Below are 19,187 nucleotides of genomic sequence, written 5' to 3'. Positions count from 1 at the left end.
CTGGCTTTCATTCAGGGCAGGATGTAAAATGTTCTTTGTCTAAAATAAATCACTGCACAAAAATAAATCACTGCATTTGACTCACACAGCATCAGTCACTTACTCACCTTAAGCTAAACATCTAGCTGGTTAGCCCATCATGTCTGTCTAACCTGTACACTCAAAAATACAGAAAGGAGTGGGAATCAAACCCTGAATTCAAAGGCTGGTTGAAGCCGTTTATTGGAGATGATACACGGACATACTGCCTGTATTGTAAGGCTGATTTCTACGCCAAACTTAGTGATGTAAAAAAAACACATGACAACTCAAAAACAACCTCAAAAGGAAAAGCTTTATAACAGTTTTCCACCCAAAACAAGCTGCCATTTATGGTTAAAACAAATTGGCATTTGATCACATTGGAGAAGCATGTAGAGCTGCTTTCTCAGACTCCACTGCTGCTACTACCCACTTCAACATGCACAGGACAAAGTGCACAGTAATGATTAATGGTGGTCAAGCACCATACTTTCTGAAAAAGTTGGTTGCAGATGTGGGTGACCAGCGTTTCAGCCTCCTCCTCGATGAGTGCACGGATGTAAGTGTTTCTAAGTACCTGGGGGTTGTGATAAGGTACTTTAATGACACCAAGCAGACAATTGTATCAACATTTCCGGGGCTTGTTGAGTTGGAGGGAGGAGATGCCAAATCTATAGCCCGTGCTGTTGTGGCTTTGAAGTCTTAAAAAAGAGAAACTCCTGGGGATAGGGACTGACAATGCCTCTATTATTAACAATGGTGTCCATAAAGTGCTGAAGGAGGAGTATGGCCTCAAATATCTGGTTCTTATTCGCTGTGTGTGATGCCACTCTCTGCAGCTTGCTCATTTGTAGTTCTAAACATATTTAGGGTGTTTTTTTACTCACTTTTTGTCCCTCCCACGACATTATTCCTCTCCCCTACAGCGTCCATCACAATTACATGCACATGGCCAATTATGCAAAGTAGGTGATGACGTCATTTAGCGACTTTTAGGACAGCCAATAGCTACTTTCCTTACTGAGGAGTTGGCAACACTGCTTGTTATTCCTCACCGCTGTCATGAAATGGACTCATGCTCGTCACAAGTTCTGACTGAGCTCAATGGTCATGACACGCAAATACAATGATGACGTTCTGTCTCTTTCATACAAACTTTGAGAAATAATGAGGAGCGCCCACAATGTGTTTTGTGTGGGGAAGTGCTTAGTAATGAGTCTCTCAAAACTAACAAACTAATAAAATGACACGCCCTGACCAAACATCCAGGCACAACTGTACATGACAGTAAACCCAGGGAGTTATTTCAGAACAGGGCAGTATGCCTCAGGAAACAGTGCTTTGAAAGTGGAAAAGTAAGTCAACTAACAAAGCATTGTTGTCATTTTATAACAAGTGATAATAAGCAGAAATAAGGGAGTACTATCTCTCATAGTAATAGATGTGAGTTTCTCTTTCAAACAATCCCCTGGCCGTTTAACGTTTAACAGCTAATAGCTGACGTTAGCCAAAGCAAGTTAGCTAGCTACTGATAGTGTAAACCTAAGAAACAGTATAGATGAAGATGAAAAGTGATCAGGCCTACTGTACATTTTACTGTAGAAATGATTGTTGAAAACAAGTCTAGGTTGGAACTGTTACAAGTAATATTTTTTATTCTGATCTGGAATAAACTGACTGAAAAAGCAGTAGATGTTCTGATCCAGTTTGGCACCACATACCTATGCAAGTCAGGGTTCTGAAGTACAGAAACAGTGTCAATGCTGAGCATGACCTCAGTGTTACACTGTTAAAAACTGAGTCCATAATAGACCTGCTTGTTGAAAACTTCAACCAGCCACACACCTCTCATTAGGACTGAAAACTTCAACCAGCCACACACCTCTCATTAGGACTGAAAACTTCAACCAGCCACACACCTCTCATTAGGACTGAAAACTTCAACCAGCCACACACCTCTCATTAGGACTGAAAACTTCAACCAGCCACACACCTCTCATTAGGACTGAAAACTTCAACCAGCCACACACCTCTCATTAGGACTGAAAACTTCAACCAGCCACACACCTCTCATTAGGACTGAAAACTTCAACCAGCCACACACCTCTCATTAGGACTGAAAACTTCAACCAGCCACACACCTCTCATTAGGACTGAAAACTTCAACCAGCCACACACCTCTCATTAGGACTGAAAACTTCAACCAGCCACACACCTCTCATTAGGACTGAAAACTTCAACCAGCCACACACCTCTCATTAGGACTGAAAATGTCTCAATAGGACCTCTCATCTGGTCTACATCTGTGTGATGTGATCAATCAGTTTATTCCAGTTCAGAATAAAAACATATGTATTTTAACAGCAACAGTTCCAACCTAGACTTTCTATCAACAATCATTTCTACAGTAAGATGTACAGTAAGATGTACAGTAGGCCTGATCAGTTTTTATCTGTACTGTTACTTAGGGTTGCACGATCAACAAGCCTGTGTGTGTTCTGTTCTACATCTGTGTGATGTGATCAATCCGTTTATTCCGGTTCAGAATGAAATCATTTATTGTATTTTAACAGCAATAGTTCCAACATAGACAGGTATGTAAGAGTGTTTTTAACGGGGAAAAATAAACTAAAGTTATTTATGGGTATTTCATTGTTATTTGTTTTTGTCTATATTGCATTTTTTAGGCATATGGGCAATGAAATGTACCGATATTTACGAAAAGTTGCATATTTTCCGAAGCTTGGGTCCCAGGAAAACACAGAATATCTCATTTGGGTCCCAGGCTGAAAAAGAACCCCTGCTTTAGGCTGTGCTGTAGCCACACACACACACTCAGAGAGAGACCTGTTCCTCATTCAGCCCTAGTACAATACCAAGCACACAGCAAAGACTGGCCTGCATAAAATATATAGAAAAAACCTAGTGTCCTCTAAATGCATTCTGCAGTAACCATGTTTTAAGAGCATGTAGCTAGCTATACAGTAGCGTGTTATCCTCTGATAGTGTGGGTGGCCATTTGTGCAGAGTCTGTTTTTGGACTGCTCTCGGCCTGTCATTTTTTTTGTCTGTGTGCTTGTGTTTTTTTTTATCTGACTTTGAAACCACAGTGGCTTACAAGCAGTCATCACTGCATCCTGTTCTGAAACCAGGAAGCTGTCTTAGCTCTGTGAAGCAGCATCAGAACTTCTCCTGTGCTGTGTTCCTGGACCTACTCTTGGAGTTGAGCATTTATATGTTGTGTTTTGTGGTGGCATTTGGACTGTGGTTTTGTGAGTGGGTAGCTGCAGCAGCCAAGGGCATCTGGAATACAGAAATGGAGGCTTTCTCACACCGGGGCACTTGAAACATGACTGTTTCTGTCGTCACACCAGTGACCTGACCTAGTATCTGTATCTTCTTCCTCATTCCATTCCCCCTCTTCCTGGACCTGGACCTACAGTGCCGCCTAAGCCCCTGCACCTGCTGGCCCTCGGACAGGACAAGAAGCCCAAGAGGATCCCCCCGGCCCCCTCCAGGCCGCTGCCTGCTCCCCCAACTTCGCCCAAGCCGCGGCCCAGCCAGATCCCCCCTGGCCTGGCCACACTGCCTCAAAGAGAAGCCCAGAACGTGGGGCTACTCATCGAGAGGTTTGAGAAGTCCAGGTACTTTACTGCACTGCAGGGGGTAGAAGATTCCACAAGGTATTCTCACCCTGTATCATTATATTTAGTTTGATTATTTATGGTGTGGGTATTGCTATACGAGTATGAATGTTTTGCATGGAATACACACTCAATGTCTGTTTTACCCTCTGTTACAGAATACACACTCAATGTCTGTCTCACCCTCTGTTACAGAATACACACTCAATGTCTGTCTCACCCTCTGTTACAGAATACACACTCAATGTCTGTCTCACCCTCTGTTACAGAATACACACTCAATGTCTGTCTTACCCTCTGTCACAGAATACACACTCAATGTCTGTCTCACCCTCTGTTACAGAATACACACTCAATGTCTGTCTTATCCTCTGTCACAGAATACACACTCAATGTCTGTCTTAACCTCTGTCACAGAATACACACTCAATGTCTGTCTTACCCTCTGTCACAGAATACACACTCAATGTATGTCTTAACCTCTGTCACAGAATACACACTCAATGTCTGTCTCACCCTCTGTTACAGAATACACACTCAATGTCTGTCTTACCCTCTGTCACAGAATACACACTCAATGTCTGTCTTAACCTCTGTCACAGAATACACACTCAATGTCTGTCTCACCCTCTGTTACAGAATACACACTCAATGTCTGTCTTACCCTCTGTCACAGAATACACACTCAATGTCTGTCTTACCCTCTGTCACAGAATACACACTCAATGTCTGTCTTACCCTCTGTCAAAGAATACACACTCAATGTCTGTCTTGTCCTCTGTCACAGAATACACACTCAATGTCTGTCTTAACCTCTGTCACAGAATACACACTCAATGTCTGTCTTAACCTCTGTCACAGAATACACACTCAATGTCTGTCTTAACCTCTGTCACAGAATACACACTCAATGTATGTCTTATCCTCTGTCACAGAATACACACTCAATGTCTGTCTCACCCTCTGTTACAGAATACACACTCAATGTCTGTCTCACCCTCTGTTACAGAATACACACTCAATGTCTGTCTTAACCTCTGTCACAGAATACACACTCAATGTATGTCTTAACCTCTGTCACAGAATACACACTCAATGTCTGTCTTAACCTCTGTCACAGAATACACACTCAATGTCTGTCTTAACCTCTGTCACAGAATACACACTCAATGTCTGTCTTAACCTCTGTCACAGAATACACACTCAATGTCTGTCTTAACCTCTGTCACAGAATACACACTCAATGTCTGTCTTAACCTCTGTCACAGAATACACACTCAATGTCTGTCTTACCCTCTGTCACAGAATACACACTCAATGTCTGTCTTAACCTCTGTCACAGAATACACACTCAATGTCTGTCTCACCCTCTGTTACAGAATACACACACTCAATGTCTGTCTCACCCTCTGTTACAGAATACACACTCAATGTCTGTCTTAACCTCTGTCACAGAATACACACTCAATGTCTGTCTTACCCTCTGTTACAGAATACACACTCAATGTCTGTCTTACCCTCTGTCACAGAATACACACTCAATGTCTGTCTTACCCTCTGTTACAGAATACACACTCAATGTCTGTCTTACCCTCTGTTACAGAATACACACTCAATGTCTGTCTTACCCTCTGTCACAGAATACACACTCAATGTCTGTCTCACCCTCTGTTACAGAATACACACTCAATGTCTGTCTTAACCTCTGTCACAGAATACACACTCAATGTCTGTCTCACCCTCTGTTACAGAATACACACTCAATGTCTGTCTTACCCTCTGTCACAGAATACACACTCAATGTCTGTCTCACCCTCTGTTACAGAATACACACTCAATGTCTGTCTTACCCTCTGTCACAGAATACACACTCAATGTCTGTCTTACCCTCTGGCACAGAATACACACTCAATGTCTGTCTTACCCTCTGTCACAGAATACACACTCAATGTCTGTCTTAACCTCTGTCACAGAATACACACTCAATGTCTGTCTTACCCTCTGTCACAGAATACACACTCAATGTCTGTCTCACCCTCTGTTACAGAATACACACTCAATGTCTGTCTTACCCTCTGTCACAGAATACACACTCAATGTCTGTCTTACCCTCTGTCACAGAATACACACTCAATGTCTGTCTTACCCTCTGTCAAAGAATACACACTCAATGTCTGTCTTGTCCTCTGTCACAGAATACACACTCAATGTCTGTCTTAACCTCTGTCACAGAATACACACTCAATGTCTGTCTTAACCTCTGTCACAGAATACACACTCAATGTCTGTCTTAACCTCTGTCACAGAATACACACTCAATGTATGTCTTATCCTCTGTCACAGAATACACACTCAATGTCTGTCTCACCCTCTGTTACAGAATACACACTCAATGTCTGTCTCACCCTCTGTTACAGAATACACACTCAATGTCTGTCTTAACCTCTGTCACAGAATACACACTCAATGTATGTCTTATCCTCTGTCACAGAATACACACTCAATGTCTGTCTTAACCTCTGTCACAGAATACACACTCAATGTCTGTCTTAACCTCTGTCACAGAATACACACTCAATGTCTGTCTTAACCTCTGTCACAGAATACACACTCAATGTCTGTCTTAACCTCTGTCACAGAATACACACTCAATGTCTGTCTTAACCTCTGTCACAGAATACACACTCAATGTCTGTCTTACCCTCTGTCACAGAATACACACTCAATGTCTGTCTTACCCTCTGGCACAGAATACACACTCAATGTCTGTCTTACCCTCTGTCACAGAATACACACTCAATGTCTGTCTTAACCTCTGTCACAGAATACACACTCAATGTCTGTCTTAACCTCTGTCACAGAATACACACTCAATGTCTGTCTTAACCTCTGTCACAGAATACACACTCAATGTCTGTCTTAACCTCTGTCACAGAATACACACTCAATGTCTGTCTTACCCTCTGTCACAGAATACACACTCAATGTCTGTCTTACCCTCTGGCACAGAATACACACTCAATGTCTGTCTTACCCTCTGTCACAGAATACACACTCAATGTCTGTCTTAACCTCTGTCACAGAATACACACTCAATGTCTGTCTTACCCTCTGTCACAGAATACACACTCAATGTCTGTCTTACCCTCTGTCACAGAATACACACTCAATGTCTGTCTTAACCTCTGTCACAGAATACACACTCAATGTCTGTCTTACCCTCTGTCACAGAATACACACTCAATGTCTGTCTTAACCTCTGTCACAGAATACACACTCAATGTCTGTCTTACCCTCTGTCACAGAATACACACTCAATGTCTGTCTTACCCTCTGTCACAGAATACACACTCAATGTCTGTCTCACCCTCTGTTACAGAATACACACTCAATGTCTGTCTTACCCTCTGTCACAGAATACACACTCAATGTCTGTCTTAACCTCTGTCACAGAATACACACTCAATGTCTGTCTCACCCTCTGTTACAGAATACACACTCAATGTCTGTCTTACCCTCTGTCACAGAATACACACTCAATGTCTGTCTTACCCTCTGTCACAGAATACACACTCAATGTCTGTCTTACCCTCTGTCAAAGAATACACACTCAATGTCTGTCTTGTCCTCTGTCACAGAATACACACTCAATGTCTGTCTTAACCTCTGTCACAGAATACACACTCAATGTCTGTCTTAACCTCTGTCACAGAATACACACTCAATGTCTGTCTTAACCTCTGTCACAGAATACACACTCAATGTATGTCTTATCCTCTGTCACAGAATACACACTCAATGTCTGTCTCACCCTCTGTTACAGAATACACACTCAATGTCTGTCTCACCCTCTGTTACAGAATACACACTCAATGTCTGTCTTAACCTCTGTCACAGAATACACACTCAATGTATGTCTTAACCTCTGTCACAGAATACACACTCAATGTCTGTCTTAACCTCTGTCACAGAATACACACTCAATGTCTGTCTTAACCTCTGTCACAGAATACACACTCAATGTCTGTCTTAACCTCTGTCACAGAATACACACTCAATGTCTGTCTTAACCTCTGTCACAGAATACACACTCAATGTCTGTCTTAACCTCTGTCACAGAATACACACTCAATGTCTGTCTTACCCTCTGTCACAGAATACACACTCAATGTCTGTCTTAACCTCTGTCACAGAATACACACTCAATGTCTGTCTCACCCTCTGTTACAGAATACACACTCAATGTCTGTCTCACCCTCTGTTACAGAATACACACTCAATGTCTGTCTTAACCTCTGTCACAGAATACACACTCAATGTCTGTCTTACCCTCTGTTACAGAATACACACTCAATGTCTGTCTTACCCTCTGTCACAGAATACACACTCAATGTCTGTCTTACCCTCTGTTACAGAATACACACTCAATGTCTGTCTTACCCTCTGTTACAGAATACACACTCAATGTCTGTCTTACCCTCTGTCACAGAATACACACTCAATGTCTGTCTCACCCTCTGTTACAGAATACACACTCAATGTCTGTCTTAACCTCTGTCACAGAATACACACTCAATGTCTGTCTCACCCTCTGTTACAGAATACACACTCAATGTCTGTCTTACCCTCTGTCACAGAATACACACTCAATGTCTGTCTCACCCTCTGTTACAGAATACACACTCAATGTCTGTCTCACCCTCTGTTACAGAATACACACTCAATGTCTGTCTTACCCTCTGTCACAGAATACACACTCAATGTCTGTCTTACCCTCTGGCACAGAATACACACTCAATGTCTGTCTTACCCTCTGTCACAGAATACACACTCAATGTCTGTCTTAACCTCTGTCACAGAATACACACTCAATGTCTGTCTTACCCTCTGTCACAGAATACACACTCAATGTCTGTCTCACCCTCTGTTACAGAATACACACTCAATGTCTGTCTTACCCTCTGTCACAGAATACACACTCAATGTCTGTCTTACCCTCTGTCACAGAATACACACTCAATGTCTGTCTTACCCTCTGTCAAAGAATACACACTCAATGTCTGTCTTGTCCTCTGTCACAGAATACACACTCAATGTCTGTCTTAACCTCTGTCACAGAATACACACTCAATGTCTGTCTTAACCTCTGTCACAGAATACACACTCAATGTCTGTCTTAACCTCTGTCACAGAATACACACTCAATGTATGTCTTATCCTCTGTCACAGAATACACACTCAATGTCTGTCTCACCCTCTGTTACAGAATACACACTCAATGTCTGTCTCACCCTCTGTTACAGAATACACACTCAATGTCTGTCTTAACCTCTGTCACAGAATACACACTCAATGTATGTCTTAACCTCTGTCACAGAATACACACTCAATGTCTGTCTTAACCTCTGTCACAGAATACACACTCAATGTCTGTCTTAACCTCTGTCACAGAATACACACTCAATGTCTGTCTTAACCTCTGTCACAGAATACACACTCAATGTCTGTCTTAACCTCTGTCACAGAATACACACTCAATGTCTGTCTTAACCTCTGTCACAGAATACACACTCAATGTCTGTCTTACCCTCTGTCACAGAATACACACTCAATGTCTGTCTTAACCTCTGTCACAGAATACACACTCAATGTCTGTCTCACCCTCTGTTACAGAATACACACTCAATGTCTGTCTCACCCTCTGTTACAGAATACACACTCAATGTCTGTCTTAACCTCTGTCACAGAATACACACTCAATGTCTGTCTTACCCTCTGTTACAGAATACACACTCAATGTCTGTCTTACCCTCTGTCACAGAATACACACTCAATGTCTGTCTTACCCTCTGTTACAGAATACACACTCAATGTCTGTCTTACCCTCTGTTACAGAATACACACTCAATGTCTGTCTTACCCTCTGTCACAGAATACACACTCAATGTCTGTCTCACCCTCTGTTACAGAATACACACTCAATGTCTGTCTTAACCTCTGTCACAGAATACACACTCAATGTCTGTCTCACCCTCTGTTACAGAATACACACTCAATGTCTGTCTTACCCTCTGTCACAGAATACACACTCAATGTCTGTCTCACCCTCTGTTACAGAATACACACTCAATGTCTGTCTCACCCTCTGTTACAGAATACACACTCAATGTCTGTCTTACCCTCTGTCACAGAATACACACTCAATGTCTGTCTTACCCTCTGGCACAGAATACACACTCAATGTCTGTCTTACCCTCTGTCACAGAATACACACTCAATGTCTGTCTTAACCTCTGTCACAGAATACACACTCAATGTCTGTCTTACCCTCTGTCACAGAATACACACTCAATGTCTGTCTCACCCTCTGTTACAGAATACACACTCAATGTCTGTCTCACCCTCTGTCACAGAATACACACTCAATGTCTGTCTTACCCTCTGTCACAGAATACACACTCAATGTCTGTCTTAACCTCTGTCACAGAATACACACTCAATGTCTGTCTTACCCTCTGTCACAGAATACACACTCAATGTCTGTCTTACCCTCTGTCACAGAATACACACTCAATGTCTGTCTTACCCTCTGTCACAGAATACACACTCAATGTCTGTCTTACCCTCTGGCACAGAATACACACTCAATGTCTGTCTTACCCTCTGTCACAGAATACACACTCAATGTCTGTCTTAACCTCTGTCACAGAATACACACTCAATGTCTGTCTTACCCTCTGTCACAGAATACACACTCAATGTCTGTCTCACCCTCTGTTACAGAATACACACTCAATGTCTGTCTCACCCTCTGTCACAGAATACACACTCAATGTCTGTCTTAACCTCTGTCACAGAATACACACTCAATGTCTGTCTCACCCTCTGTTACAGAATACACACTCAATGTCTGTCTCACCCTCTGTCACAGAATACACACTCAATGTCTGTCTTAACCTCTGTCACAGAATACACACTCAATGTCTGTCTCACCCTCTGTCACAGAATACACACTCAATGTCTGTCTTATCCTCTGTCACAGAATACACACTCAATGTCTGTCTTACCCTCTGTCACAGAATACACACTCAATGTCTGTCTTACCCTCTGTCACAGAATACACACTCAATGTCTGTCTTACCCTCTGTCACAGAATACACACTCAATGTCTGTCTTACCCTCTGTCACAGAATACACACTCAATGTCTGTCTCACCCTCTGTCACAGAATACACACTCAATGTCTGTCTTACCCTCTGTCACAGAATACACACTCAATGTCTGTCTTACCCTCTGTCACAGAATACACACTCAATGTCTGTCTTACCCTCTGTCACAGAATACACACTCAATGTCTGTCTTACCCTCTGTCACAGAATACACACTCAATGTCTGTCACAGAATACACACTCAATGTCTGTCTTACCCTCTGTCACAGAATACACACTCAATGTCTGTCTTATCCTCTGTCACAGAATACACACTCAATGTCTGTCTTACCCTCTGTCACAGAATACACACTCAATGTCTGTCTTATCCTCTGTCACAGAATACACACTCAATGTCTGTCTTACCCTCTGTTACAGAATACACACTCAATGTCTGTCTTGTCCTCTGTCACAGAATACACACTCAATGTCTGTCTTACCCTCTGTTACAGAATACACACTCAATGTCTGTCTTACCCTCTGTTACAGAATACACACTCAATGTCTGTCTTACCCTCTGTCACAGAATACACACTCAATGTCTGTCTTACCCTCTGTTACAGAATACACACTCAATGTCTGTCTTACCCTCTGTCACAGAATACACACTCAATGTCTGTCTTATCCTCTGTCACAGAATACACACTCAATGTCTGTCTTACCCTCTGTCACAGAATACACACTCAATGTCTGTCTTACCCTCTGTTACAGAATACACACTCAATGTCTGTCTTACCCTCTGTCACAGAATACACACTCAATGTCTGTCTTATCCTCTGTCACAGAATACACACTCAATGTCTGTCTTACCCTCTGTTACAGAATACACACTCAATGTCTGTCTTATCCTCTGTCACAGAATACACACTCAATGTCTGTCTTACCCTCTGTCACAGAATACACACTCAATGTCTGTCTTACCCTCTGTTACAGAATACACACTCAATGTCTGTCTTATCCTCTGTCACAGAATACACACTCAATGTCTGTCTTACCCTCTGTTACAGAATACACACTCAATGTCTGTCTTACCCTCTGTCACAGAATACACACTCAATGTCTGTCTTATCCTCTGTCACAGAATACACACTCAATGTCTGTCACAGAATACACACTCAATGTCTGTCTTACCCTCTGTTACAGAATACACACTCAATGTCTGTCTTACCCTCTGTCACAGAATACACACTCAATGTCTGTCTTACCCTCTGTCACAGAATACACACTCAATGTCTGTCTTATCCTCTGTCACAGAATACACACTCAATGTCTGTCTTATCCTCTGTCACAGAATACACACTCAATGTCTGTCTTATCCTCTGTCACAGAATACACACTCAATGTCTGTCTTACCCTCTGTCACAGAATACACACTCAATGTCTGTCTTACCCTCTGTCACAGAATACACACTCAATGTCTGTCTTACCCTCTGTCACAGAATACACACTCAATGTCTGTCTTACCCTCTGTCACAGAATACACACTCAATGTCTGTCTTATCCTCTGTCACAGAATACACACTCAATGTCTGTCTTATCCTCTGTCACAGAATACACACTCAATGTCTGTCTTATCCTCTGTCACAGAATACACACTCAATGTCTGTCTTACCCTCTGTCACAGAATACACACTCAATGTCTGTCTTACCCTCTGTCACAGAATACACACTCAATGTCTGTCTTACCCTCTGTCACAGAATACACACTCAATGTCTGTCTTACCCTCTGTCACAGAATACACACTCAATGTCTGTCTTACCCTCTGTCACAGAATACACACTCAATGTCTGTCTTATCCTCTGTCACAGAATACACACTCAATGTCTGTCTTATCCTCTGTCACAGAATACACACTCAATGTCTGTCTTATCCTCTGTCACAGAATACACACTCAATGTCTGTCTTACCCTCTGTCACAGAATACACACTCAATGTCTGTCTTATCCTCTGTCACAGAATACACACTCAATGTCTGTCACAGAATACACACTCAATGTCTGTCTTACCCTCTGTTACAGAATACACACTCAATGTCTGTCTTACCCTCTGTCACAGAATACACACTCAATGTCTGTCTTACCCTCTGTCACAGAATACACACTCAATGTCTGTCTTATCCTCTGTCACAGAATACACACTCAATGTCTGTCTTATCCTCTGTCACAGAATACACACTCAATGTCTGTCTTATCCTCTGTTACAGAATACACACTCAATGTCTGTCTTATCCTCTGTTACAGAATACACACTCAATGTCTGTCTTATCCTCTGTTACAGAATACACACTCAATGTCTGTCTTATCCTCTGTTACAGAATACACACTCAATGTCTGTCTTACCCTCTGTTACAGAATACACACTCAATGTCTGTCTCACCCTCTGTTACAGAATACACACTCAATGTCTGTCTTACCCTCTGTTACAGAATACACACTCAATGTCTGTCTTATCCTCTGTTACAGAATACACACTCAATGTCTGTCTTATCCTCTGTTACAGAATACACACTCAATGTCTGTCTTATCCTCTGTTACAGAATACACACTCAATGTCTGTCTTATCCTCTGTTACAGAATACACACTCAATGTCTGTCTTATCCTCTGTTACAGAATACACACTCAATGTCTGTCTTACCCTCTGTTACAGAATACACACTCAATGTCTGTCTTACCCTCTGTTACAGAATACACACTCAATGTCTGTCTTACCCTCTGTTACAGAATACACACTCAATGTCTGTCTTAACCTCTGTCACAGAATACACACTCAATGTCTGTCTCACCCTCTGTCACAGAATACACACTCAATGTCTGTCTTACCCTCTGTTACAGAATACACACTCAATGTCTGTCTTACCCTCTGTTACAGAATACACACTCAATGTCTGTCTTAACCTCTGTCACAGAATACACACTCAATGTCTGTCTCACCCTCTGTCACAGAATACACACTCAATGTCTGTCTCACCCTCTGTCACAGAATACACACTCAATGTCTGTCTTAACCTCTGTCACAGAATACACACTCAATGTCTGTCTTAACCTCTGTCACAGAATACACACTCAATGTCTGTCTTAACCTCTGTCACAGAATACACACTCAATGTCTGTCTTAACCTCTGTCACAGAATACACACTCAATGTCTGTCTTAACCTCTGTCACAGAATACACACTCAATGTCTGTCTTACCCTCTGTCACAGAATACACACTCAATGTCTGTCTTACCCTCTGTCACAGAATACACACTCAATGTCTGTCTTATCCTCTGTCACAGAATACACACTCAATGTCTGTCTTATCCTCTGTCACAGAATACACACTCAATGTCTGTCTTACCCTCTGTCACAGAATACACACTCAATGTCTGTCTTATCCTCTGTCACAGAATACACACTCAATGTCTGTCTTAACCTCTGTCACAGAATACACACTCAATGTCTGTCTTATCCTCTGTCACAGAATACACACTCAATGTCTGTCTTACCCTCTGTCACAGAATACACACTCAATGTCTGTCTTATCCTCTGTCACAGAATACACACTCAATGTCTGTCTTAACCTCTGTCACAGAATACACACTCAATGTCTGTCTTATCCTCTGTCACAGAATACACACTCAATGTCTGTCTTATCCTCTGTCACAGAATACACACTCAATGTCTGTCTTATCCTCTGTTACAGAATACACACTCAATGTCTGTCTTATCCTCTGTTACAGAATACACACTCAATGTCTGTCTTATCCTCTGTTACAGAATACACACTCAATGTCTGTCTTATCCTCTGTTACAGAATACACACTCAATGTCTGTCTTATCCTCTGTTACAGAATACACACTCAATGTCTGTCTTACCCTCTGTTACAGAATACACACTCAATGTCTGTCTCACCCTCTGTTACAGAATACACACTCAATGTCTGTCTTACCCTCTGTTACAGAATACACACTCAATGTCTGTCTTATCCTCTGTTACAGAATACACACTCAATGTCTGTCTTATCCTCTGTTACAGAATACACACTCAATGTCTGTCTTATCCTCTGTTACAGAATACACACTCAATGTCTGTCTTATCCTCTGTTACAGAATACACACTCAATGTCTGTCTTATCCTCTGTTACAGAATACACACTCAATGTCTGTCTTACCCTCTGTTACAGAATACACACTCAATGTCTGTCTTACCCTCTGTTACAGAATACACACTCAATGTCTGTCTTACCCTCTGTTACAGAATACACACTCAATGTCTGTCTTAACCTCTGTCACAGAATACACACTCAATGTCTGTCTCACCCTCTGTCACAGAATACACACTCAATGTCTGTCTTACCCTCTGTTACAGAATACACACTCAATGTCTGTCTTACCCTCTGTTACAGAATACACACTCAATGTCTGTCTTAACCTCTGTCACAGAATACACACTCAATGTCTGTCTCACCCTCTGTCACAGAATACACACTCAATGTCTGTCTCACCCTCTGTCACAGAATACACACTCAATGTCTGTCTTAACCTCTGTCACAGAATACACACTCAATGTCTGTCTTAACCTCTGTCACAGAATACACACTCAATGTCTGTCTTAACCTCTGTCACAGAATACACACTCAATGTCTGTCTTAACCTCTGTCACAGAATACACACTCAATGTCTGTCTTAACCTCTGTCACAGAATACACACTCAATGTCTGTCTTAACCTCTGTCACAGAATACACACTCAATGTCTGTCTTAACCTCTGTCACAGAATACACACTCAATGTCTGTCTTACCCTCTGTCACAGAATACACACTCAATGTCTGTCTTACCCTCTGTCACAGAATACACACTCAATGTCTGTCTTATCCTCTGTCACAGAATACACACTCAATGTCTGTCTTATCCTCTGTCACAGAATACACACTCAATGTCTGTCTTACCCTCTGTCACAGAATACACACTCAATGTCTGTCTTATCCTCTGTCACAGAATACACACTCAATGTCTGTCTTAACCTCTGTCACAGAATACACACTCAATGTCTGTCTTATCCTCTGTCACAGAATACACACTCAATGTCTGTCTTACCCTCTGTCACAGAATACACACTCAATGTCTGTCTTATCCTCTGTCACAGAATACACACTCAATGTCTGTCTTAACCTCTGTCACAGAATACACACTCAATGTCTGTCTTATCCTCTGTCACAGAATACACACTCAATGTCTGTCTTAACCTCTGTCACAGAATACACACTCAATGTCTGTCTTAACCTCTGTCACAGAATACACACTCAATGTCTGTCTTACCCTCTGTCACAGAATACACACTCAATGTCTGTCTTACCCTCTGTCACAGAATACACACTCAATGTCTGTCTTATCCTCTGTCACAGAATACACACTCAATGTCTGTCTTATCCTCTGTCACAGAATACACACTCAATGTCTGTCTTACCCTCTGTCACAGAATACACACTCAATGTCTGTCTTATCCTCTGTCACAGAATACACACTCAATGTCTGTCTTAACCTCTGTCACAGAATACACACTCAATGTCTGTCTTATCCTCTGTCACAGAATACACACTCAATGTCTGTCTTACCCTCTGTCACAGAATACACACTCAATGTCTGTCTTATCCTCTGTCACAGAATACACACTCAATGTCTGTCTTAACCTCTGTCACAGAATACACACTCAATGTCTGTCTTATCCTCTGTCACAGAATACACACTCAATGTCTGTCTCACCCTCTGTCACAGAATACACACTCAATGTCTGTCTTACCCTCTGTCACAGAATACACACTCAATGTCTGTCTTATCCTCTGTCACAGAATACACACTCAATGTCTGTCTTACCTCTGTCACAGAATACACACTCAATGTCTGTCTTACCCTCTGTCACAGAATACACACTCAATGTCTGTCTTATCCTCTGTCACAGAATACACACTCAATGTCTGTCTTACCCTCTGTCACAGAATACACACTCAATGTCTGTCTTATCCTCTGTCACAGAATACACACTCAATGTCTGTCTTACCCTCTGTCACAGAATACACACTCAATGTCTGTCTTACCCTCTGTCACAGAATACACACTCAATGTCTGTCTTATCCTCTGTCACAGAATACACACTCAATGTCTGTCTTACCCTCTGTCACAGAATACACACTCAATGTCTGTCTTACCCTCTGTCACAGAATACACACTCAATGTCTGTCTTATCCTCTGTCACAGAATACACACTCAATGTCTGTCTTAACCTCTGTTACAGAATACACACTCAATGTCTGTCTTATCCTCTGTTACAGAATACACACTCAATGTCTGTCTTACCCTCTGTCACAGAATACACACTCAATGTCTGTCTTAACCTCTGTTACAGAATACACACTCAATGTCTGTCTTATCCTCTGTCACAGAATACACACTCAATGTCTGTCTTACCCTCTGTCACAGAATACACACTCAATGTCTGTCTTACCCTCTGTCACAGAATACACACTCAATGTCTGTCTTATCCTCTGTCACAGAATACACACTCAATGTCTGTCTTATCCTCTGTCACAGAATACACACTCAATGTCTGTCTTATCCTCTGTCACAGAATACACACTCAATGTCTGTCTTACCCTCTGTCACAGAATACACACTCAATGTCTGTCTTACCCTCTGTCACAGAATACACACTCAATGTCTGTCTTATCCTCTGTCACAGAATACACACTCAATGTCTGTCTTATCCTCTGTCACAGAATACACACTCAATGTCTGTCTTATCCTCTGTCACAGAATACACACTCAATGTCTGTCTTATCCTCTGTCACAGAATACACACTCAATGTCTGTCTTACCCTCTGTTACAGAATACACACTCAATGTCTGTCTTGTCCTCTGTCACAGAATACACACTCAATGTCTGTCTTAACCTCTGTCACAGAATACACACTCAATGTCTGTCTTATCCTCTGTCACAGAATACACACTCAATGTCTGTCTTATCCTCTGTCACAGAATACACACTCAATATCTGTCTTACCCTCTGTTACAGAATACACACTCAATGTCTGTCTTGTCCTCTGTCACAGAATACACACTCAATGTCTGTCTTACCCTCTGTTACAGAATACACACTCAATGTCTGTCTTGTCCTCTGTCACAGAATACACACTCAATGTCTGTCTTAACCTCTGTCACAGAATACACACTCAATGTCTGTCTTATCCTCTGTTACAGAATACACACTCAATGTCTGTCTTACCCTCTGTCACAGAATACACACTCAATGTCTGTCTTAACCTCTGTTACAGAATACACACTCAATGTCTGTCTTATCCTCTGTCACAGAATACACACTCAATGTCTGTCTTACCCTCTGTCACAGAATACACACTCAATGTCTGTCTTACCCTCTGTCACAGAATACACACTCAATGTCTGTCTTATCCTCTGTCACAGAATACACACTCAATGTCTGTCTTATCCTCTGTCACAGAATACACACTCAATGTCTGTCTTATCCTCTGTCACAGAATACACACTCAATGTCTGTCTTACCCTCTGTCACAGAATACACACTCAATGTCTGTCTTACCCTCTGTCACAGAATACACACTCAATGTCTGTCTTATCCTCTGTCACAGAATACACACTCAATGTCTGTCTCACCCTCTGTTACAGAATACACACTCAATGTCTGTCTTAACCTCTGTCACAGAATACACACTCAATGTCTGTCTTATCCTCTGTCACAGAATACACACTCAATGTCTGTCTTATCCTCTGTCACAGAATACACACTCAATGTCTGTCTTAACCTCTGTCACAGAATACACACTCAATGTCTGTCTCACCCTCTGTTACAGAATACACACTCAATGTCTGTCTTAACCTCTGTCACAGAATACACACTCAATGTCTGTCTTAACCTCTGTCACAGAATACACACTCAATGTCTGTCTTATCCTCTGTCACAGAATACACACTCAATGTCTGTCTTAACCTCTGTTACAGAATACACACTCAATGTCTGTCTCACCCTCTGTTACAGAATACACACTCAATGTCTGTCTTAACCTCTGTCACAGAATACACACTCAATGTCTGTCTTAACCTCTGTCACAGAATACACACTCAATGTCTGTCTTACCCTCTGTTACAGAATACACACTCAATGTCTGTCACAGAATACACACTCAATGTCTGTCACAGAATACACACTCAATGTCTGTCACAGAATACACACTCAATGTCTGTCTTAACCTCTGTCACAGAATACACACTCAATGTCTGTCTTAACCTCTGTCACAGAATACA

At 41.8% G+C, this 19,187-nt stretch overlaps 1 protein-coding gene across 2 annotated transcripts in view; it reads left to right on the top strand.

Annotated features, from left to right (window-relative positions):
* LOC115102086 (FYVE, RhoGEF and PH domain-containing protein 3-like) overlaps positions 1-19,187 on the top strand; it is a 176,532-nt gene that overhangs the window by 123,009 nt on the left and 34,336 nt on the right. Inside the window, exon 3 of one of the 2 annotated variants that reach the window (XM_065005315.1) lies at positions 3,464-3,665. In XM_065005315.1, coding sequence (XP_064861387.1) covers positions 3,464-3,665 — 202 coding nt within the window. Of the gene's footprint in view, positions 1-3,463; positions 3,705-19,187 lie in introns of both variants that reach the window. The other variant, XM_065005314.1, reaches the window with a different exon arrangement.

This window comes from Oncorhynchus nerka, linkage group LG20 (assembly GCF_034236695.1).
Source record: "Oncorhynchus nerka isolate Pitt River linkage group LG20, Oner_Uvic_2.0, whole genome shotgun sequence".
In the NCBI taxonomy this organism is placed as follows: Eukaryota; Metazoa; Chordata; class Actinopteri; order Salmoniformes; family Salmonidae; genus Oncorhynchus; species Oncorhynchus nerka.
This window is presented reverse-complemented; position numbering and strand designations above follow the sequence as displayed.